Source organism: Lepidochelys kempii, chromosome 6 (genome assembly GCF_965140285.1).
Source record: "Lepidochelys kempii isolate rLepKem1 chromosome 6, rLepKem1.hap1, whole genome shotgun sequence".
NCBI classification, from domain to species: Eukaryota; Metazoa; Chordata; order Testudines; family Cheloniidae; genus Lepidochelys; species Lepidochelys kempii.
The window spans coordinates 109,229,144-109,253,353 of NC_136385.1; the positions used below are offsets into that span (position 1 = coordinate 109,229,144).

Here is a 24,210-nt window from a genome sequence, read left to right on the forward strand (position 1 = left end):
TTAATGAAGGGAATTAGGGGGTGAAATCAGGGCTGCATGTGGGCAAAAATACAAAGATACACACACACACAGTATATATATAGATACAGACATACACACACACATATACATGATAGATAGATAGATAGATAGATAGATAGATAGATAGATAGATAGATAGATAGATAGATAGATAGATAGATAGATAGATAGATAGATAGATCGTATAGCTCTTGTCATTTTAAGATGCAAAAACGAAGGGACATGGGTAAGCAGGACAGGAGCCTGGACTAACCAGTGGTCAATTATGCTGACCATTTGGCTTCTGAACTTGTCCATTTGGGACCAAATTTTGTTCTCAGCTGCTCGTATTTCAGTGCACACAAGCATCCTCATGCAGAATTTGGCCCTTAGAGAAGAAAGCAGAAGGAATTTGCGGCTTGGACAAGTTCCTCCCACCAACTGCCCCTAAATTTGTCCCCATTCTATTCTCACCCCTTTTTTCCTTTCTCCTCTACCCCACTTTTTCATCTGCCCCCACAAATCACCCCTCACCAATGAAAAACCCTGGTGGCAGAATTAGACTGTAGTGGGGCTTAAGCAGCTCTCTAGCTGCCTGGTCTCAAAAGTGATTTTCTTATTATGGTGAATCTCAGGAGACCTGCGGAACAAGAAATGTGGTGGTGGGAAACGCACAGAGAGAGTGAGACCAAGGAGAAAGGAAGGCCGGAGCGAGAAGGGAGAGGCAAAGAGAGACGAGAGGACCAACAAAAGAATGAAAGGAATGAACAAGAGCAGAAAGTTATGGTATTCTGTCTCTTTTTTTCTGTCCCCTCCTTCTTTCTTTTTGGCTTAGAAGAAACCAAGGGAATGTAATGTTTAACCCTATATTGATGCAATGTTAAAGCCATGAATGGGCACAAAGGAAATGGAAATGTTAAGGTGCTCATGGCTGGGGTGGAACTGGACCTGTTCATGGTCTGAACGATACCAACTGGTGCTCCAGAATCCAAGCCTCCTTTAAAATAAATAAATAATTCTCTAGCCATTAGAGTTGCAAAGAAAACTTTCTGCTGTGAACGGGATGTAAATCAATGAAGTGCTGTTTGTCTGAGGCTACAGACATTGTGAAACACTATCTGAGAGCTGTGAACTGCCCCTATTCACCTCTGCAGCTGTTAACTCTGAAGACTAATGACAACAGTTTAAGTATCAACAATGTCAGCTGTTTCACTGTTGACTCAAGAAAGTGGAGGGAGGACGATCAGCTCGTATCACTGTATGTAGAGAACATACACAAGAAGATCTGTGCTATCTTCTGTAATTGACATCTACAAGGGCTGCAACTTAGCATATGGGCAGGGCTTGGTTTGTGAGCAAAGTTTGGGAGAGTACCACGTATTTCTTTTTCCAGTTAGTCTCCTGCTAACAGCAATGTTAACTTACCCAGTATTTATAATGTGGATATTAAGCTATACATTTTATACCCCCTCTAGTCTTCAAAAATTGCACACACGTACAATGTGGATGAGTTAATTACACTACTAGCAATTTCACTTTTGCTTTTCCTGACTTTTTACATACAAATCTGTAACCACAATTTTCCCCTGTGTATAAACACTACTCACAATCACCGTGACATTTCACATAAGCAAACTAAAACATAGCAAAGAGTGGCAAGTAGTTAGCAGGAAAATATTCAATATAGATTTAAAAAATAAGGGTGGACTTTGATTTGTGGACCTCTCTGGGAAGAAAACTCCACTAGTGAGGACCTAAAATGTCCCAAAGTTTGATACCTTGAATGTACAAATGAAGTGGGTAAAGTGACCAACAGGAAATTTGACACAATCCACAAAGCTATAAGACTCCTGAGGATTTTAAAAGTCAATAGCAGGATCTTAAGCTTAATTCTCAATTCAATTGTCAGCCAAAAAATCTGAATAAGTAACAAAACGATACATGAACAGAAAGTATTCCAGAAAATTAACCAAGCAGGTTGGTTTTGATTAGCCATCTAAGGTGGATAAAAAAAGCAGGAAAAGACTATTATAGGGATTTTAAAAGGTGAAATAATCGAGGAATGAATCAAATTTTATTTGCAAAAGGAAGCTGTGTGTTACAAATTTTGGACCCAATCCTGGTGTTATATAAATTAATCAATTATAGTTTTGCCCAGTGCTTCAATCAGAGCAGCAGCAGACTCTTTAGGAATGTTGACTAAATGAAGACTGGATGATCAAATTCCATCTGGGAAGGTAAAAGAGTAGCACAATCAAGAAACAACCCTTGTTCCTCACCACCGGTGCAGAAGGATAACAGCAAATTCAGCCTTGAGAAAGCAAGAACCATTTGACCACAGGACATGCCGCTGTAATTATATTCTCTTTGGGCCTGATTCTATGTCATTTACTCATTTTGAGTAGTATCTTACTCTGCAAGTAGTCCCACTGTGAGTACAGCCAAATCAGGCCCTTTCTTAGTATGTCTGTCTGAAACTGAAGCCAAAATGATTTACTGTATCAAGAAGGATGTTTACGAGGGCAAGCAAAAGACCACCATTTTAGCCATGTTCAGCATAAAGAAATTATAGTCAATTCATCTTTATTATCCTAGTAAAATAAATGCCAGTGGATTTTTTTGTTTTGTTTTTAATGAAACTGTCTATATACTCAAACTGGAGCTCACTGCTTTGTATCACACTATAACAAAATCTTTCTATGGCCTCTTTGGTTTCAAGACAAGTTTCTGAAATGTCACTGACTACAAAAATTGAACCACCCTGTAATTAGTTTCAACAAAGTAGTCCTTTTAACCCTGATTTTCTGGATGTAGATGGCATTTCAATATACATATTGTGAACATTTCCTTAAAGGATGAGTGGAATCAAGACTGCGAAATCACAAACTGTGTTCTGATGTATCACTTAAAACAACTTCTTGATTTTTCTGTAACAGAATTCAATCCATTTTCCAGTCTTTTAACAGGTGATCAGGCAAAATGTATTCGCATATCAGCAGTGGCAAAACAAAGTAACACCTTAGAGCACTAATTTGATAACGATTGTTATAACCAGTTAACACTAGTATCATTATTCCTTATGATTTAATATTCTACTGGCTGTAAGAGAGGTTTCTGTTCTGCTGAGGTTTATACCACTGTTTAATGTAATTAAACAAACTGGCAGCAAAAGCCTCATGGAAATATCATTTTGATCGCAGAGTATTCCCACCAGAAATTTAAAGGAATCATAACATACAAACTTTGATTCTGTTTTATTTTTCCTCCCATTCTGAAACTGATCAGGCATTTCTGGACTTAGTAAAGCAAAGGAAAAAATTAATTTGGCTTCTCAGGACATGTGGTTGTTTACAGTAATAATCTACTGCGAATAATGAGCTCATTTAAGGTGTAAGAACAAAGCCTGAGTTAACAGGCTCTGTGCAGTGAACTGAGTTGGGAGTGGGAATATGGAATTCACCGTCTCCCAGCGATGGACAGGGCACAGCCTTCCAGTGTGCTGTGTTCCCAGCCATTGACTCCAGCTTGCTCCCAGTATCACCCCTATTCTGCTTCAACAAGCATGCACAGAAAATGGACGCCCTTCTGAGTGGCTGCTCACTTTGTACGCTCTCCCCAAAAAACTCACCAGCTAGAAAGGGCCTCATAGGAGCCTCCACCCTGGGGTGGATATTACAATGATGGATTTTTAGGTACACCACAGAAATTCTATTTTCATGGAGGGCGTGATACCACTCCTACTGAAATCGAAGGTAAAACTTCCACAGGCTCCCATGGGGGAAGGGTCAGGCCCGACCAGTGTGACCAAAGAACTGCATTTGAGGCCTTGGAGGGAAGGAAAGGAGTATTTTTCTAGTTTTTCAATCAAACTGAGGGTAGCGCTACACTTAATACAGCTGCACCACTGTAATGCTTCAATGAAGACACTACTACGCCGATGGGAGCGCGTCTCCCAACAGCCTAGTTAATCCACCTCCATGAGAGGCAGTAGCTATGTCGACAGGAGAAGCTCTCCCATCAATACAGCACTATTTATACCAGGGTTAGGTTAGTATAACTGTGTCGTTCATGGGGGTGGATTTTTCACAGCCCTGAGCGACATAATTATACCAACGTACATTTTGTAGCGGAGACCTAGCCTGAGTAAAACTCACAAGAGCGCTGACTCTTGTGAAGCTCCCATTGGTTTCAACAGTAACTTTGCTGGCATAAAAGATTGCAGGATCATGCCCTACAGTTAAAATAATCTCAATTCCAAATCAGAGGGAGCTTTGCCTACATTGATTATGCAGCATTGGGCCCACAGTCTGGAGACATAGGCATGCTTGGGCATCTCTAGAGGACGTAGTTCACTGACTACAATGGAGCAGCACCACGGATGAATATGGCCCTGTATGTCTTTGTGAAGAAGGGACTTACCTTCCACTTCTAGGGTGTGAGCTCAGGCCCCATTCTACAGTCCTTACTCAGGTGAAACCCCTGTCAAAATCAGTGGAAGTGTTGCCTAAGTAAAGACAGATTGCAAGATCAAGCCCTTGGCCTGCCATTTGGAATCCAAAAGGAAATGGAATGGCAGCCACCACTCCTACCCCTAACAGGCACAGTAACAAAAAGAAAAACACCCCGCTTCCTTCACAACAGCAGAGCACATGAGGAGAGGATGGAGTCAAAACTCAGTTAAAATAAAGGCTTAGTCACCTTTCCCTCGCATCTGAGAGGGTATCTGGAGGGAGGAAAAAAACACTGAAACGATATCCATACCTATCCTGATGTGGGACAGGGAATGACTAAGGGAAGAGAAAAATGTCTGGTTCCTATTACTGCTATCGTCAGTCCTTTCTCCTTCACAATCACAAATAGTTTGCTTTAAAAAAAAAAAAAAGCTTCTGTAATATATGTTCTGATTTCCTTAAATTGATCTCACAAACTGCTAGTATCTAGTTACATCTCCCCATACTGCAGGTTTTAATACCGATATTCTACAGCCTCATTTCTTGCAGGGGGAGGTAGCTCAGTGTCACTGGGTTTTGCAATCCAGCAGCTTACTTGGCAGAGCGAACTGCTGGTTGGCAAAATCCACTCCTTTGACAAAACTACTATTTCTGGGCACTCACTCAAAAACAGGTAGGAAGCAAATGCTGAGAAATAAGGAAGTAAAAACAGCCAATAGATTTTTCACTACCAAGAACTCCAAGAGTAAACATGATTTATTAGCTGTGTTTAACGTGTCTCCTCTGCACTAGACTGCAGAAATCTGCTTGCATTTAAAGAAGGAAGGAGGGGGGCGGGTGTGGAGGGATAAAAAGGGAATCCATTACAGAGCTTCGCTAGTACTTTCTGAATTGTTCAGTCACCCAGTTTTATTGAGTACAAGTATTTTCTAACCCAAAATATATTCATGTGTCAGAAGAAAGCAGCACTAATCTGCTGTTAATTAACAAGCTGCTGCTAACAAAAGATGAAGGACCCAATTCATACAAACAATATTTACGTGGGCGTCGCACGATTTTGCCACAGATCTTTTCTTTTTTTCTTTTTTTTTTCCTTTCTCCCTTAGCACAGGAATTGTGGGTATCTACAGTGCAGGAATTCTGACTCAAGCTTTGGACCAGTCTACGTGGTTGAGCTGAGAATCCCATCCTGCACCTGCTGAACTTAATGGCTAGATTCCCAGTGTTTTCAATAGAAGCAGGATCTAGCCCACAGCTACAAGAAAAATTACTGTTGATTGAAAAAGTATTCCTTTTTTCTTTGACTGCTGAAGGTGCCAAGTGAAAATTTACTTAGATCCTTATTCAATTAAGTAGCAGCAACCATCTTTTGGCTTTGGGCCCACAGCAGCAACAATGCTGTGCCACTGAGAAGTGACACCTCAAGCCCCCTCCAGCATTCACCCTATACATGTAACCAGTGGAAGGGCTGCAAGGGGGGAAGGAGAGAAAGGGTCTTAAACTTCAGTCTTTGATTTTACCTGTGTTCACATGTGCTGGGGAGATGTGTGTGTGGAAGGGGGAATGTTTTCACAATAACAGCACTAAAACCTGGACGGGATATGGTCTTGCTGCTCAAAAATAGCAAAACATGCAGACAGGTCTAGCAGCGTGAGCACAAAACTGAAGGCCAGGAACTCCTGAGGTCTAATCCTGTCTTTGACACCCACTGCCTTCTGTGGCTTTGGACATGTCACTTTTGGTATTGAGTACCTGCGGCTCCCATTGTATTTCACTCCATGAGGAGGCACCTCTGAAAGTCAAGCCATTACCATCTTTCTGTCTCGTCTATAAAATGGGGATGCAAATACTTTCCTCACATAGTCATCCATGATTTGTTGACGTTTGTAAAGAGTTGGAAGGGAAGAAGCACCATACACTCTGGTGCTCGCTAGATGTTTACAAAAACATCAGGGACAGCTGTAGTGCAGAGAAAGGACCAATGGCCTCCAGTGTTTTAAAGCATAAAGCCAAGTAATCCTGCTCTGAGCTTAAACCGCTGGCGGTTGGATGGAAATCTCTGCACAAGAGCTTCCATAACTGCTACCACTGGTGGAACTGCCTGGGTCGTAGCCACATCAGCAAATATATCCTAGTGGCTGCAAGTGCTAAGCAGCGATATTCAAGCATGATTTTCAAAATGCAAAGGTTCCCACATAATTGCATACTGGGGAAGGTGTTTCTCCTATGAAGGTTCTTTGCATACTAGTTACCATTTCACCCAGAAGGGTCACATTGGTCTCTCCCAATAAAAAACAATCTTCACCTCTTGCCCTGCAGGCTTTACCTCTGCACATTAACCCTAATTCTCTAGAACACTCATTTCTCTTTGTTAAATTCACCATGGATCAGCCAGCTCATTTGCTGGGTATCCTAGCCACACCCCATCTACAGCAGGCTTCTCCCACTTCCTGGGCTGCACAGGCAGCCTCTAGCCTTTGCCAGGCTACAACCCCCAACTCCTCAAGGCAGACTTTTTGCTGGTAGGGCCCAGAGCCTGTGTTTGCACAGGCAGAAGCGTGTGAGGGAGAACAGCACTGAATATACATTCGTACATGCTGTTGCACAAACCTATCCACCTCTTTGCATATACAGCATCTCTGGAGGGCAAACCATCTTTGCCACTTCATCAAATCAGTTCAAGGGAATCTAGAGCTGCATTTATAATGGAGGAGAGTTCTGAGTCCTCTTCTCAATCCCTCTGTGAAATGCCAAAAAATTTTAAACACCAATAAATATATTATTTTAAAGTCCCTATTACCGTTTTAAGAAGATTTTCAGAAGAGCTAACTAGCAGAGATTAGATAGATAGATAGATAGATAGATAGATAGATAGATAGATAGATGTTGCATTTCTCCCCTAAATAATACAGCATTCCAGATGAGCAGTGGAGACAATGGGAATCAGTTTCCAGGTATCCCTAGAGAGGCACTGAAAAAAGCAGAAGAGGGACAGAATGCAAGATGGTACAATACCACCCCCACGTAACTAATGCTATAGTTCTCTATCCCTTTGAACAAATCGGAACCTTTGATGACAGCTGTACAGACTGCAACAATATAAGCACTTAGATGACAAACACTAACCCTTCAAACACAAACAAGTGTCCTTGCTCATGATCTCTTATGATCATTTCTATGCATTTTTCCCCCAATGGATATATTTAGTCAATTTTAGGGGTCTGATCCAGAGCTCTGGAGACTGAAGTCCGCTGGGAAGATCCAGCAAGGACAGCATCAGGCCAGACTTCCTCTGCCAACGTACCCTGACCTAGAGGGAACACTGACGGATAATTTTTGGTGGTAAATAAATCCCAGTAAATAAACCAGATCCTGTACAGTATCAGTGAAATCACATAATGCCTCTCTTTCAAGAAAAATTCCCCCATACAATTAGGCACCCTTGATCAACTTCAAAATCTAAAATAAAGCACATGTCCCTAAACGATGAACGCTGCAAAAATGGGGGAAGGGTGGTTGGGGGAGGAGAGGTTGGTTAAGTGATTTATCTTTTTCTGCAAAGAAATCCTGTACCATAAACATTAATCAAACACTATATTCTGCCTTTTAGTCTCGAACAATTATGAGTACAGTTTTGTGATCTTTAGCCATATTTACTGATATTCAAAGGCAGATTCTATCTTGTTAGATTGTTATAAATGGGACCCCCGGGAATCAGCACACAGGCTGAGACAGATGTGAAAGCTTTCTTAGAGTTTGTGCGTGTTTGACTTTCCAGTGCTGAAATTATAAATGTTTTATAAAGAAAAAAAAGCCATCTTCAGATTTCTCTGCCAGGTCATTAAAGAGAGCAGTCCTTAGACTAAAAAAAGTTCAGTTTTGCCGAACTTTAGATTTTTAAGGTGAACTATTTGTTAATAAATTTTCAAGTGTGGTTTACATGTGCTTGTCATTTGTAAACTTAAAAGTTTTAAGAGACAGACAGACACAGAAAAGGCCTCTGGTTATACCCCATAAAAATAAAAAACCCACAAATTCTACCTTGTTCTCTCTTAGTTAAATGCATTGTGTCTGGTCCAGACCTGTTTCACAATATCATAAAATAGAGACATGCTTCCGACGCTAGACTTGAGAAGCTGTCGCATTGAAGGAAAACTTTTAATCTGCTATAGGCAAACAGGGTACCTTTTTATTTCCTAAGGAACAGCTTTGGGGAAACGTTTAAACAAGAATTTAAGAGCTTCATTATAAGGATGCATACAGGGGATTCAGACAGCTATTGTTTTGGGGTTGGTGGTGGGGGTTGGGTTTTTTGGGTGGGGGATTCTTTAAGGACTTTTGAGTTCCTTAAATTACTAGTTTAAAGTAGACATTTTTTTTCTTCGTGCCTGGGGGTAAAGAAGACCCACAACAAAATGACCACCTACACCCCATTTTATTTCTGATTAATGTAAAAGACAAAAAGAAGTGAAAAACAGGTATGAATCTCCAGCCATTCATCCGAGTCTTTTATTTTCTTGGGATACTTTTAAGAACTTAATCGTGTCACAATTCGCAACACGTTAGTCCTCGGATATTTGTAATAGCAGCACAGGGTTTTCCCCAGGGCGCTTAAACATGGCGGCCCCGCTACAGCTTCCTTATCTACCCCCATGCATTTCCCACACACAGTCCACTTGGGCTGAAAATATGAACGCAAGCCAGAAATCCTGCAAACACTTAATGGACGTGCTTAGCTTTATGCACGAGTAATCCCAGTGAATTCATTGACGCTGCTCACATTCAGAAAGCTAAGTGCACGCTAAGAATGAAACTGAGGCCCCACTGGAGCTGATGGCAAAGCTCCCATTGACTTCACAAGGGCCAGGTTTTCACACTAACGTCATTGCAGGATTGGGGTCATAACCATTTTAAGCTACCTTTCTGCAGTTGTCCTTCTGTTGCTGCTGTTTGGACCTATGCCCCTTTCCCACCTCGAGGTCCCTCTTTAAAACCCTGCCATGCAGGAAACTGCTCGCTGTGACAGGAAACATCCTTTGCAGGTAAAGCTGAAAGAAACTATTTCACCCCGCTGCATGTGTTTGAATATATTAATTAAAGCATGGGAACTTTGAGTCCAAATGCTTCCAAGAAGCAGTTGTTAATGGAAGTTGATGTGAAAGGGGAAGCCCCAGACACTTAAAACTAGCTGTGGTAAAATAACAGGAGGCAGAGAAATTTTGTTTTTTAGTGTAAAGACATCGTTGTACAACTCAGCCCTCAAGTGGTTAAAACAATGAAGCAGAGACGGGGGAATCGCTGCTGAAAAGTGGGGGTGAAGCAGCTGCAGCCACCGCTTGCTGCCTAGGAAGCAATGCAGCAGCACTGTGAAGAGGAGGTAAAAGTGAGCAAACCAGCTGAACTGCTTGCAGAATTAATCAGTAACAAAGAGGCTGGAGCGGTTGGCGGGCTTCAGCCCTTGAACCTGGACTCTGCTCTATAAATTTCAACTTGGAATGGCTCTTTACTTGATGAAAGACAGGTTGGCACTGGGCCAAGTCTAGCTACCACCATGGGGCGGCGGGGAGGGGGCGTGAAAGAAAAAGCAAACCTTACTCCGGAAACTTCACTTCAGTTTCAAACTCTTTTTATGAGCTAGTAACAGGGAACTCTAGAAAATGGGAGGGGGGGGTGGTTAAGAGGGAAAAAATTAGCAGAGAGTCCTTTTAATAAATAAAACAAAACAAGTAAATGCTAAATTCTAATCTGGATTTGTCTGCGCAGAATAATAGCAGCTATAATCGAATATTTCAGGATTCCTAGCAAATAATGCAAACAGCAACTTTTACAGTTATATCAGCTGGCTACGAGTTTGACTCTGAAAATAATAAATGTCTTAAAAGGAGACTAGCAGTTTAATCCCTGTTTGCTATTCTACTGTATCCGCTCCTCCCCCATCACCCCGCCCTCTTTAAATGACCAGTAAAAAACATCAGCTTGGTGTAAAAATCCAGATGAGTCATTTATTAAATAACGTTTAGTCTTTTTTCAAATGTTCCAAAGGGAAGCACATAGAGAGAGAGAGCAAGCTGGAATGCTCCGTCCGCCAGCCGCCCTTGTGCCTTGCAAAGGCAGTTTTCGTCACGAATACCTTTCCACTTTGGTGTGTATCGAATGAGAACAGACGAGGCGTGGGCTGGGCAAGAGTGTGGAGAGGAGAAGGGGGGGAGCTGTCAAAGTGGAAAGAAAGCAGGCGAACATCTATTCAGAGGCCAGACGCACTGACCAAGGTCAGCTGCAGAGGAACAGCTCCCTTGCAGCAGCAGTGCAATTATGCCCAAATTATGCATGGCACTGACGGAGCTTACAAGAACCTGCATGGCGAGGTTGGACAGGAGGATCTAGGACAGCAGGAATGAGATGTCTAATGATTTTAATTGCTCTGCAAGTTTCTAAAGGCTAGATGAGATGCTCTCTAGCTAGAAAAGGGTCTGATGCGCCACACTGTTTGCAAGAATAAATGCAGATAAAAGACCCTAATGAGAGACTGGAGAGAGAGAGCGGTATGGTAAGTGCCACCCGTGATCAAAAGGTGAAAGAAAATATCAAAATAAAATGCAGTACAATCAGCTGAGAGGGGGGAATGATTTCTTCACAAAAACCAGCTGCTAAGGTAAATTAGCTTAATTACTGACGGAAAAAATCCTCTTTTTGCTAATGTGTTCTTATGGAAGTCCTTGGTCCTGTAATCTTGTCAAGGATGCAATAGATAGAGATACCCTGCTCTTGCAAAGGGGACAAGGATCAACAGCTTGGTCTTTTCCATCTGTGACTTTCATGACCCTGCTGAGAGACCAACAAGCAGTGTCCCCCACCCTTCTCGCTCAAGATATACGCTAACGAGCACAAGAACACAATACTGAAGGTCCCGAGATGTTGGACTCAGCAATGGTTAGTGCTGAGCATGCTCAAATATTCTGCAAAGGCAAACATGCAAAATGAAAAAAGAAAAAAATAGCAACCACCAAGAAACCACTTCACATCTGCCATTAAGATTATTAAATTTCTTACAAGTGGCGTCTCCTCCCAACTTCCTCACCCACCCGGAGCCCTCCAACATGCCAACTGAGAGCCAAGAATGCTTTGCATCTGCTGCAACCACATTCATTCCTGTTAAGGGGTTAACGATTCGTTTCCACTACTTCTCTCGAGAAAACCTACAATGAAAACATTGGCTCACGAAAGCGTTCTCACTGCCAGAATGCCACAGCGCGAGTGAAAAGTCCGTTTTGTTTTCATTACATCTCTGGGATTTCCGGCTTAGCTCCTGAGCTTAGACATTAAGTCCCCAGATACCCCACCCACTTTTTCTAAAGATTTATACAGCACAGCCCACCGATTACCAATCTGAAGGTGGGAGGGAATGGGGACAAGAAGTGATGCTAAAGACGGATGCTTTTGCTTGAAATCAACGTGCTCGTCTCTCAAACTGCAAACTACTCAGTTTCTCTGGGGCTCTGGATTTATTTCCAGCCTTGTCAATTAAGCAACGCCATTTCATATATATGACTTTTTTTCTTCTGCTTCTTGCCCTCCCCACCCCCAACTCCCTACTCGTCTACATGCTCGCAGGTCTGAAATTCAGCCTAAAATCAATGCCCTCTGAGTGAGATGAGGTGACATGACACAGAAATCTAAGTCTTTCTAGTACAAAATGTATGATTACTTCATGATTTTTAGCTACAATAGAAAAATGTTCCAATCTCAGACACCCTAGGAAAGGGCAACCTGTGTCACGGTGACCTGATTTGGTCACGGTGTGTTCAGGCAGCACAAGTTCAGACATGGACTGAGAAATCATAACACTCTTCCACAAGACATGATGGGAGCCTACTCTTGTGGTACAGCAGTCCTGTCCCGCAAAGGCAAAGGAGCATCTATTTTTATTTACTTATTTATCATAAAACCATAACCGTGGCTTTTATTGATCATCCATCATTCTCAAACAGTCCAATAATTTGTACTTGCAGGCTGGCTTTTCTACAACACAAGGTCTGCCTGTAAATGTCCTTTCCAACTAGGTTTCAGCGCAGCCTCTAATTCCTCAGCAAACTCACTTCTACGATCAAATACTCCACTAATCATACCAAGTATTTTTATTATTATTTTCCATGCAGTAACAAATGCCATAGCAGGTTTTAATAATTACTGGGTAAGTCTTTATTTTGCAATGGACTGTTTTTTTGCAAGAACATCAGGAAAATGACTTATGATTGGATGACCAGCACTTGTTCATCTTTTGCCATCATATTGTCATTAAAAATCTATCAACCTGTCAGTAGTAATAATTATCAGACATGCTCACTTGTCTCATACACACGCCCGATGTAACTGTAAAAGAGGTCCCAATGAAGGCAGAGAAACATTTTCATGGGGGGAGATTTTGATTTTGCTTAGTCCTGGGCAAATCAGGAGTCATTCCACTGAAATTAAAAGAGTAATACCAGTGTAAAGCTGATGTAAATGAGGGGGATTCAAGCCCACTGCTTTTAAAAAAAATGTGCAAATACTGCTCTGACACCAACGTCACAGAGGAATTACTCGAGATTTACATCAGTATCAGAACAGAACTTGACCTCCAGTACAGTAGGACCTTCTTCCAAGTTGAAAAAAAACCACATTTCTGTCTGAAAAAGTTTTACCTAGCATAGTCACAAGATAACTGTAACTGAAAGAGTTTGAGAGAAAAATTATATTTGTTCCTGTTTTTTTCATTTTTTTACTTTGTGCATTTGACAGCATGCTGGGCTTGAGTCACTGCTCCGTTATCCCACTCAGCTCAGTGTAACACCACTGGTTTCAACAGTTACCCTGTTGTGAAAGTGGAGTAACACAGTGATGTACTGCCCTTTGTGAGTAATCATTTTCACTGTTCCTCCTGCCCAGTCAGTCAGATAGCCAGTTTCCCTTGTTGTTTGTGTGGGTCTATCATGATGCAACAGGAGACAAAAACATTTATGAAATATAAGAAAATGTGATTATAAAACCACAAAAGTTGTCAGGGAGAATCTGAGATGGATGTTTTACCAGAAATTACTTTTTTTATTTTGTCTAGATTTCAAATTCATAGACAGCAGTATCCTTTTAAAAAAATGTTCGCTCCAAAATATCTAAACAGCAAAATTTCAGCCATCCAGGCTAAATCCTTCTCATCTTTCTCAGCAGTAGCCCCTACTGAAATCAAGAGAAGTCATTGTCAGAGTAAGGAGAGTATGATTTGGCCTCCTTGTTTGCTTTGATAGGATGGACTACTGCAGGCTATTCCACTTCAATAGCAGAAAGTAGCTCAAGAGCATCTCTGAACTTCCCCCATTAACTTTCCTGTCCCCTCAAGGGACAACTTCTGCATTGTGTTTAGAAGTGGAAACCCATCCATTAGGAGAGTTACAATTCCTGACCAAGCCAACGGCGGTGGAAACTGAACCAGGCAAAAAGTTTTATACTTTTGAGCAGCTAACCTGCCAAAGAGGAACCAATAAGAAATCTATTCTAGGAACACAAGACTTGCCATACTGGATCAGATTCAAGGTCCATCTAAGCCAGTGTCCTGTCACTGACAGTGGCCACCACCAGACTGCAGAGGAAAGTGTAAGAACCCCACAACAGGCAGATGTGGGATAATCTGCCTTTTTCACATAGGCCTGATTCTGGTCTCTCACAGTTAGAAATTGGTTTAAAACCTTAATGCTGTAGTATATTTCTGCAGTTGCTACTGGAGAAATTCCCCTCTCAGAATTAGTGTGTACAGCTGACAGATGAGTGGAACCACAGTTATGGCACTGGGGAGAGCAAGGAATAATGCAGGCAGGCACTGTGCAATTGTTCTCACTTTGCTGTATGAATGCACTTCAGGACTGATTTTCGCTTCTCCATTCTGGACTAAAGAGACTCCCCAACATGCTTTATTTTGCACTCGTTTGGTGATGTGCACAAACAAAGATGAGATCATTCAACTTGTTTTTCCCCTTGTGACCCAAGTCAGGGCCTCCACCGAGGTCTCCAGAGGCAAAAGATTTGTTCTTTAAACCATTGCAACACTGCACTCGCTGTTCTCATCAGGTTTGGGGTGATAGGACTGGGCTGTTTTGTTGTTTCTTGGGGGTGGGGGGTTTCTGTTTTCCAACGTTAGATATGCAAATTAGCAAAATATATTGATAAATGTCTGATAAAATCATAGCTCCTGATTCTGGTCTTACAGCAGGGTACATTAAGGTAACTCCAGTCACTTCACTGGAGTTACACCAGGAGAAAACAGCAAAAATGAGAGGAGAATCAAGCCCATAATGTTTTCTCTAGAAGCCTAAGGTAAAGATTCCTACAGTAAGCTGGTTTTCTTAGGCCCTCATATCATTTAGTTCGGAAGCCTTTTCTTCCTGTTTAACACTATTTCTAGCCATCTCCTTTCCTTGCTCTGATAAATTATCCATGCTACAGCTATTGTATTGAAGAGCTACTGGTGGTAGGATCAGGTGCCACAGCAGACTTCCTAAAGAGATCAGCCAATGCTGACTGGTTTCCAGCACCGTATGCCAGCTCAGTGTTGCTCAGACCACCTGTTCCCAACCTGTCTGACATCACGGGCGATCAAACTAGGTTTTCTCCGCTTCCATTTTCCTTCGCTGGCGTACTAAGGCATGGTGATGGCTGGCTGAGTCCTATAGTTAATATGGGTGCACGGGCCCATAATGGTACATTGTAAGTGAATGTCTCAGACTAGACAGCAATAATAATTAGCTGTCATGATTTGAAAAAAGGATAATCCATGCCATTGAGTTAACAATCACTCACACAACACACATGGATTTAACTAATCTTAATTTGGAGAAAAATAACAATTCTAAATATATCAAATAGCCTATTTCATGGCAACCTGCAGCAGTGTTTATCTCTGGCTTCCAGCACATGCCGGTTATTTAGTTTCTCTACAGGCAGTTTTACCATTTAAAAGCCTGAAATGCACATTCGTGGAGCAGGGGTTGCAGTTAAATCCCACATTTGACAAGGAGGGTTTTTTTTCACCTTGCACATCTAGTTTGAATCCATAATGGATGGAGCCCAGCACTGGTGGCCTGAACTGGATGAATGAGGAATTCAAATTAACTCCTACTCCCAGCACTGTCTTTGCAGAAATTAACTCCACCGTCTTAATGAATTTCTGCTGTTGTTTTGGTCTCATTGTCTGGAAATGTATGGCTCCTGGTCTACACTTGTGAACTAGAGACAAACACCACAGAACCTATCCAGGGAAGGCAAGACAAGCTACAAAACACCACTGTATTTCTCGTACTTCTTCTAAAACAACTGACATTTATAAAATACATGCAACAGTGATTGACAACTCCTAGCTAATTCACTGGCCTGGCTTCATTTTGTTGTGGAACAATCTGAAGCATCTGTTAATACAGTGCTTTCTGCAGAAGAGCGAGAACGGGTTTCTAAACAGGTTAGCCAATTTAAAATAAACAAATATTTTGCAGAATAAACTGCCTGTAGTCAAGTCATGTCTTTACACTGGCCATGTAACATTCAAAAGCATACCTTATAGACAGTGATAACAAAAAGAAAGCTCTTTGATCAGCCAAAGTTTGGCCTAGCAAATTACAAGTTAAGAGAACACTACAGATTTCAATATCAAAAGGTCTTTTAAATCTATCCTGATTCAGGAGACAAAGTTACCTCCTCTTCTATGGCAGTCTAGATGTTCTGGATTTGTGTTACACACACACACACACACACACACGTCCACACGCACACACACACATACTCTCCTGCAGATCCCCAGGATCCACTGGCTCTTGTTAGCTATGCAAGTATTCTAAAACCACCCGTGATGTGGTCAAGTAGGATTCATTGAGCATATTAAGTGGAGTCACACCTGGCTGTGAAGAAAGAAAGAACGAAAGAAAGCTATCCATGAGTCTATCAAAGAAAGAAGAACTTGGCTAAATCATGGAATGTTACAGAACAAAATTCAGGGCTTTGGTAATTGAGGCCATGAATCCAGCTGGAAATTTGCAATATGGAACTTTGTAACCCAACCATTCCAAAAAAGAAAAAAATCTCACAACTTCAGAGCACCCTGAATTAGGATTAAAGTTTTACAATGCGCTGCCTCCTGGCACTCCAGCGGAAACACCCACGCCCGCAGAGAGTAAGAGGGTTCTGTGGCTCAGCCAAGCTCGTTGCTTGACTTACCTTGGCTACGCTCAGCCATGGAGGGCTGTAATGTCGTGCAGCTTAGTCACGCAGCAGAAGGCCACACAAATCATTTTGACTGAATAAGAAGGTCTATGAAAACAACACGGGATCAAGGAGAGTAGCTGAAACCTATCTGAGGGCAGCAGCGGTGGCAGCATATTTCAGGGAGCCGAAGTGGCGAGTGGGTGATTTCTGGTTTCTCTCTTCAAATATAAAGACTCAATTATCTTTGAACAGCTTGCTTTACACATGAATTGACACATTTATTTTACAATAAATAACTGAAAGTTATCTATGTTTCCTTTACTGTTAATCTACACAAAGAAATAATAAACAGAGCTTGTCTACAAAAATGCAACTATTGCAGTCCTCTGAATTCAATTAAGCTAAAATAATTAATGCTTCCGCCATATTAAATTACTTTATACATTTGAGCCACTGAAGTTTTTATTCTTTAATCTTTTCCTTTTTATTTAATAAAAAAAAAAGTTTGTTTCAAAGTGTGTGTGGAGGGGGGCTGGTTAAGAGCGGGGGAAAAGGAGCATGATTTGCTGTTAAAATGTAATGGTCTCCTCTAGCTGACACAGCATGTAGAGTGTTTTGTGCCTTTGATTAAAATAGCATTTTAAATGCTTTGAACAAACATATCTCCCCATACTTCTAAGGGATTATTTTACATATTTCTTGGTGGAATAAAAAAATTCATTCTTCCTGTCACCGTGCAGAAGGGCTAAGAATATCTTTCGTCACATACAAAGTAAAAATACTGTAGGCTGCTGCATTATTCCCACAAAAATAAAAAATAAAATAACGGGAGGAGGTAGGGGTGGGGGAAAGCCGCCTTCGAGATTAAGTTTCCCTTTTATGAAATCGTATTTAGCCTTTTTTTTTAACAAATCTAACAACAATGCTCTACAGCCTCTCACTGGGAAATACCTTTTATGTTAAATGGAGATTCTGATTTTCTTGGCTAATGCAGAAAGCCTTTCTATTGAAATATAAGTAAGGGGCCTGGTATATCCCACTAAAGCCTTTCCAGTGAATGACTTCTGTGGGTTTTTCATGGCTACCCTCCATGGCTGTAATGTGAGGCTTTTATCCTACTATTGAAAACTATCCTCTGCTATTTAAAAAAATAGAAGGACACTACCTTTTTATCTGAGAGTTCAGTTCCTAATTGAGAAAGCATTATTACCGCAGTATTTAGTGGTGAGTCCCTATCTGCGTGCAGTGCAGAGAAAATCCCAATCAATCTATAAACCCCTTTTATTTTTGTAAATTCAGACTATCCCATACACATTTCCATTTGATCTTCAGGTTAGTGTGAAAGAGATAAGGAGCTCTGGATTGGCTTGCTTTTTTTTTTTATTTTTGGATTACATTTGGGCATGACATTTGGAAACGTACAGCTACAGAAAAGACTCTAGGCCCAATCCTGCCAGGCACTACGCAACTCCTGCAAGGTGCCAAAAGCCTTCGACTCCCATGGAGGTCAATGGTTGTTCAGAGTGCTCAGCACCTTGCAATATGGGTTCAGTGGCTGCAAAATCGGGTACCAAGTGCACACTCTGAGCTCTCTCTTGCTCCCATCAAAGTCAATGCCTCCATCGATTGATTTCAATGGGATCTGGCCCTTTAATAAGGTATTAGACCACAAAGAAGCCCTATCTGCCAGGGAATGCAGGCACAGGGGCCTCTTGGAATCACTGAAATCATGGGTGGGAGAACTACCACAGGGCAACCTGCTCATGATGCTGCCACTTCTGATGCCCAAAAACCTGCCACCTTCACATGCTCCACTTCAAAAGCCAAGGCACTCTTGTGAGGAAACGGGGCGAGAGCATGTTCTGACTAATCACATTCCAACGGGAAAGACAGAAAAGTACCTGCTCAAGATCTAACTTGGGGGCTAAGTGCATTAACTAAGGGGAAGACATGTGTCTGTTACAATGCCTAGCTACAGAGCCTGGCTCTTCAGATCGTCTGATAGAGACTCATGTGTTTGGCTTTGGAGGTTCCCTGATTCGCTCTCCAGTGTCAGCCAAGATAGCAGCTGTCACAGGGCGAGCGGCATAGCACACACCAGCAGCGGTTACATACTTCCTCTCAACAGAGAAAGCTCATCTGGAGCATCCGATGCGCACACCGGTTCAAATCCCATTTATGTAACAGCAGATACCAGGGCTTGAACCAGCAGCCTCTGCTGCTAAAAGCATAAGTCTCTGTAGCTCAAACTAAACAGACAGCCACTATAGCTAGCAGATGTAACCGACACACATTTTCTGTAGATCAAGCCCTGCTGAGGACACGTAACACTCACCGACCAGTGGGGTTGTGCTGTGGTCACTAGCAGAGAAGGGATACTGGGCCAGCGGATCTGATCCAGTATGGCAATTCCTAAGGAAACCAGCATACTGAAAGCAATAACCACATCCTGTTGCTCTTCAGTATTGGATGGAGAAAGTGGAGTCCACCAGGAAGACAAGTTTGACTCAAGATCCCATGCTGAGATAGTACAGGAAACCCGCGCACTAAGAGAAAGAGCAAGTCACATAATTGTCATAAGCAGTGTGTGCTTATTAACCGAGGGAAGCATAGGTGCAGAGCAAAGGAACACACTATATACTTCATGCTACAGAAAAGCTTTCCCGTGCCATGTACGCTGCAGAAAAAGTTTCAGAACAGCTCATCCAGGTAGATACAGTCCCCTGTAATGTCCCGGTCAGCGAGACCGCTCGTGATCTGCCGAATAAGTGCTGGCCTCAGGGCAGCTTTAATCTACCCATCCAATTTCTCCAAGAAATTCAAGCATTTTAGAAAAGAAAATGTTTGTAATCTGCTCTCACAGGCCAGCGTGGGTTCATCTCTACTTTCAAAAACCACTTTTGGGGCATGTTTTTGAATAGCTCCCTTCCTTTCCGCCTAAACCTATGAAAATCCAGGATATACAGGGCATCGGTAAACACATCCCCAACAGCAGGTCATTTGGATAATGAGACTGAAATTCACCCCATTGCAGAGGGAGTGAGGAAGGCCCTATATACCAGGTAAGCCCCACTTTATTCCTCAGGACCAAATCCTCCTCCCATTAAAATCAATGGGAAAATTGCCATTGATTTCAATGGGATCAGGATTTGGCCCTTTCCACAGGCTTTAAGTGTTGCATAAGGCCTCTGCACTGGGATGAATTTCCCAGGTGTGTAATGTTCTGTTGTCTTTCCTGGGTATCTGCCTTCCGACTTGGGGAAGACACCACCAAAATGGCCTCTCTGACCCTGAGACTTAAGCTTTTTTTGTGTGTACAGGCTGTACCTACAGCTATCCCAGCAGACCAACTTCAAACACTGAAAACAGTCGTTTCTCACTGACAGCTGGCCCTTCACAGAAAGGTATTGCCATATTAAAAAACTGGTCAATATTATTGCCACAGCCCTGACTAGTGAGGTTGCTCCAGGCAAATGGCTCCTATAAAAACCTGCTATTGAAGACTTCGTTTCATAGCACTTTCTAGAGGGCTTGCTTTAAAAGATTACCTAGGTAGTGGATTGAGTGTAAAACATGCTGTACCTGCAATGTTCTCCTGCTTGGGGCAAATTCCTTTTGTAGGCGTGAGAAGACGGTCTTCTTCATCGGGTGTGACTTGGATCCCGATTTCCACTGGCTCTGACACTTTCCTGAGCTCGGAGCGGGAGGAGGGGGGAGGGCTGCTCTTATCCAGGCTCTTTTCATAGCAGACACCACCAGTGCCATTGCACTGTTTCTTCTTGTGCTCTATAAAAACCAAGATGTCTCCCAGGGGGAAGTTCATCTGACACTGTCCACAGGTTAACAAATCGGGGTCTGTCCCACCTGGGGTGATGCTGATGCCACCTGGCTCCGCTATTGCCAGGCTCTCATCTTCGTCGGCAAGCACCGTTTCCACATGGTCAGCCTCTGCTTTACATGGACAAGAAGAAAGAGGGAAAGGGGGTGGGGAGGAGAGAGAGATTGGTTTGAATGTTCATAGAATCTGAATGATGCACCATGAGGTCAGCCAAAACAGCCTGGTTGCATCTTTCTTTTCTTTTCCATATCTTCCTCCCCTCCCCAAAATGATTTCAATATATTTTGCAACCAAGACTGTCTGTGAAACAAAATGATAGGCTGACCTGACGTAGCTTTACTGACAGCTCCTTCTAACTGCTGCCAGCATCGCAATAATATCAGCAAAGAGCCATTTTGCAATGCTCAAGTTTCGTTCTGAAAGGGTTACTTTTTTGTCCCATCTTCTCATTCCTACTGCATCTCCCTGCCATCCAGCACAGGCCCAGTCCAGCAATCCTTATACACTCAAAACTCTCACTTGACTACCATGGGTGTTTGGGTGCTTTGAGGAATTCACGGTTGGGCTCCCTATGGCACACACAAATAGCACTTATCCAAACACATAGACAGCAGCAAGGCTAAGTGGCAGCCAAATAACACTAGTTACATTAACCTACTCATGTGAGTAAGGTGATATGGCCTGTGGTGACAAGTCAGGGACTTTTCAAAAGCATTTGCAAAGAGAGAGAGAGAGAGAAAGAGAGAGAGAGAGAAACTCACTTATTTCCATGTAGGAATATTAGCTGGACTTTAAATCTTCTGATCATTATTCTACTACCAAATTTCAGTATGGTTCTACAGGTTACAGAACGTTTTCTTATTAAGTTGATAGAGAATTAAAGTGTGTGGGTTCAAATAATTACTTTAAAACTTTCAGCCTCAGAAAATATTTCTTTATCGGATCACCCAAGTCAGTTTCAAAGGAACATGTAATTTCTATTAGTTTCATAATCAATCACTAAGTATTCTAAGCTAATTAATACATCTAAAATAATTGTAGTTCACAAACCACTTCTAGAGCAAAATGTTTTGTTTTGTTTGTTCTACAGCCGAACTGACAAATCCCACAAACCTTAGTCTTTACTCAGGCAAAAATCTCCACTGACTTTTACCTGAGGGAGTTTTACCTAAGAAAGGAGTATAGGATTTGGCCCAAACAGTACACAGGGAACTAGCAGTATGTAAATCAGCAAGTAGAGAGACAACATCATTGAACCTGGAGTAGGGAATAGTAAGGAAAAAGTTCTACATTAGCATCAGTGCTTTGTTTTTCAGTTTCCTGGAGAAGGGAAGGCGTGCAAATCTCTCAAAGCAGTGGGCAAACAGCATGTCATAATATAGAATTGGATCCTCCTCCCTTGAAGTCAACGGGAGTTTTGCCCAGATATATAGCAAGCTGCAGAAAAAGTATACAAAAAGGGATGAAGGAACAGGGGAAACATGCTTTATAACTAGGAAGTTATTGAACATTCTGAGCCACAGAAAAAGTTTAGAGGAGGCTTCTCCCCTGCCTCCACCTTACAAGATAAACTGCTGATTAGTACCTCCACCAGCTGTATCGCAAGTTGCATCAGGTTGCAACAACCAGCTCAGAGCAGTGGTTCTCAGCCAGGGTGGGGGACGTCAACTCATCTAGATATTTCCCTAGTTTTACAACAGGCTACGTAAAAAGTACTAGCGAAGTCGGTACAAACTAAGATTTCATACAGACAATGACTTGTTTATACTGCTCTATATACCATACACTGAAATGTTAGCACAATATTTATATTCCAATTGATTTACTTTACGATTATGGTAAAAATGAGAAAGTAAGCCATTTTTCAGTAATAGTGCGCTGAGACACTTTTGTATTTTTATGACTGATTTTGTAAGCAAGTAGTTTTTCTCATGAGGTGTAACTTGGGGTACACCAGACAAATCAGACTCCTGAAAGGGGTACAGTAGACAGGAAAGGTTGAGAGCCACTGGCTTAGAGTATGCAAAATGAGAACAAATACTGTGCTTCGTATATCTACAGTAGTAAGAGCAGGACTAGCATCCTATGAAACAAAAATGTCTGAGCAAGTCACATCCTATTGACAGAAGATATATATTGTAGGGCTCTGAATTTACTAACTTATAACAAAATAAATCTACAAGGTAACTAAACTCTAGGCATAATACACATTCTGAAAACCATTAATTACTTCCCCCCCTTAATCTAAGTTTAAAAGGAGTTTGAAGACAATGCTACATAATTAATTTACCAATTTATTTTCTGAAAAGATGCTATGCCATAGTGAATATGTAATCATAACCCTGTGCTGAACAAAGATTGCTGGGGAGAGAGTGAATTTCTGTGAACAGCATGTCAGAATGCAAAAGATAATTATTTAGTGCTTCTGTTCCCATTAATGATCTAACATTGAGCAATACTGTTTATATTGAAGAAAGATTGCACCTTTAATTACCAATTGCATATATATAATTTTAGAGCCAAACGAAAAGGACTGTGAAAAAGATCTTTAAGAAATATGTGTACCATTTCTGGCTAGAATTCTTATAAATGGGAGCAGAGTGTCAAAATATTAAAACACAGACACACTAAAGGGAGATGGGACAAAGACCTGCAAAAGACAAAATAAAAATGAGAGCTGAATTGAATTAAGGAAAAGTGGTAGGGAGGGGGGGAAATGCCTGTTACCAGGTTCATATAACATCCCTGTTCAGCTTTCAGATTAAATATGCCTCTCAAATTACAAAGGTTTAACTCTGGTATATGTAACTGATAAATAAAAACACATATGGATCTCAACTTTATTATCTTTTTGATGTATAGGATTTTTTTCCCCTGCTGTTTCAGAAAATATAGCAAATCTTCTTCATTTGATAAGGGTTCTGACTATGCTTGGGTGGAAAAGACGAAGTATCTTTTAGTTGTTAGCTGCTAAAATTTTTCAAAATTCCTTCTTTTCAATTCAACAATAAATCTGAATATTAGTTACGTCCACATATGTCTGTTCATTTATACTCTATCTCTTTTTCCAAGGATTCTGCACTGGTATTTTTTAAAATAACATCTGGTATTCTTTCATATTTTGGCAGTCTTCACGTTACAGAAAATCAACTTTTCATTTTCTGGGTGCACTAAACCCTCGTGATCAGTAGTAATTGGGTTCCAAAGTATTCAAAGATTCTCACTCAACTGTATTTCTGATTTTAGTTTAACAAATCGTCCGGAACAAGATCGGTATCGTAGCTATCAATCCAAAGCGATGTAAGACACACACACACAGCTTTCTACGGGGCCTGGAAATGGTCACAAAATAATGTCAGGCAAAACACTGACTATATCTTCAAATGCGTTTTATCCCAATCAATTTGCATATTAATTTTTTACTCAGAAAAGAACAAAAAAAGCTTCCTCTCAACAAAGATAAGCCACTAAAACCCTATATTCAAATAGCATTACAGGACAGATGTAAACTCACAAAGGTAAGGACAGAAAAGGCTACACATCCAGCCTTAACTTATGTGCCAAGCTTGGACAACACCACAAATAAAGTCCTCCACCATTTAAGATCCCTGCAGTTTCAACTGGGCAGTTTAGGCCAGACTCTGAATGAAAACTCTGACTCTGCTTGTGGGTTTAAAATGAGACGCTCCTTCGCATTAT

General features: G+C 41.5%; 1 protein-coding gene across 4 annotated transcripts in view; it reads right to left on the bottom strand.

The window, feature by feature from the left end:
• BCL11B (BCL11 transcription factor B) overlaps positions 1–24,210 on the bottom strand; it is a 98,565-nt gene that overhangs the window by 63,287 nt on the left and 11,068 nt on the right. For 2 of the 4 annotated variants that reach the window (XM_073349611.1, XM_073349609.1), the window contains exon 2: positions 20,256–20,621. In XM_073349611.1, coding sequence (XP_073205712.1) covers positions 20,256–20,621 — 366 coding nt within the window. Of the gene's footprint in view, positions 1–20,255; positions 20,625–24,210 lie in introns of all 4 variants that reach the window. The other 2 variants (XM_073349610.1, XM_073349608.1) reach the window with 1 other exon arrangement.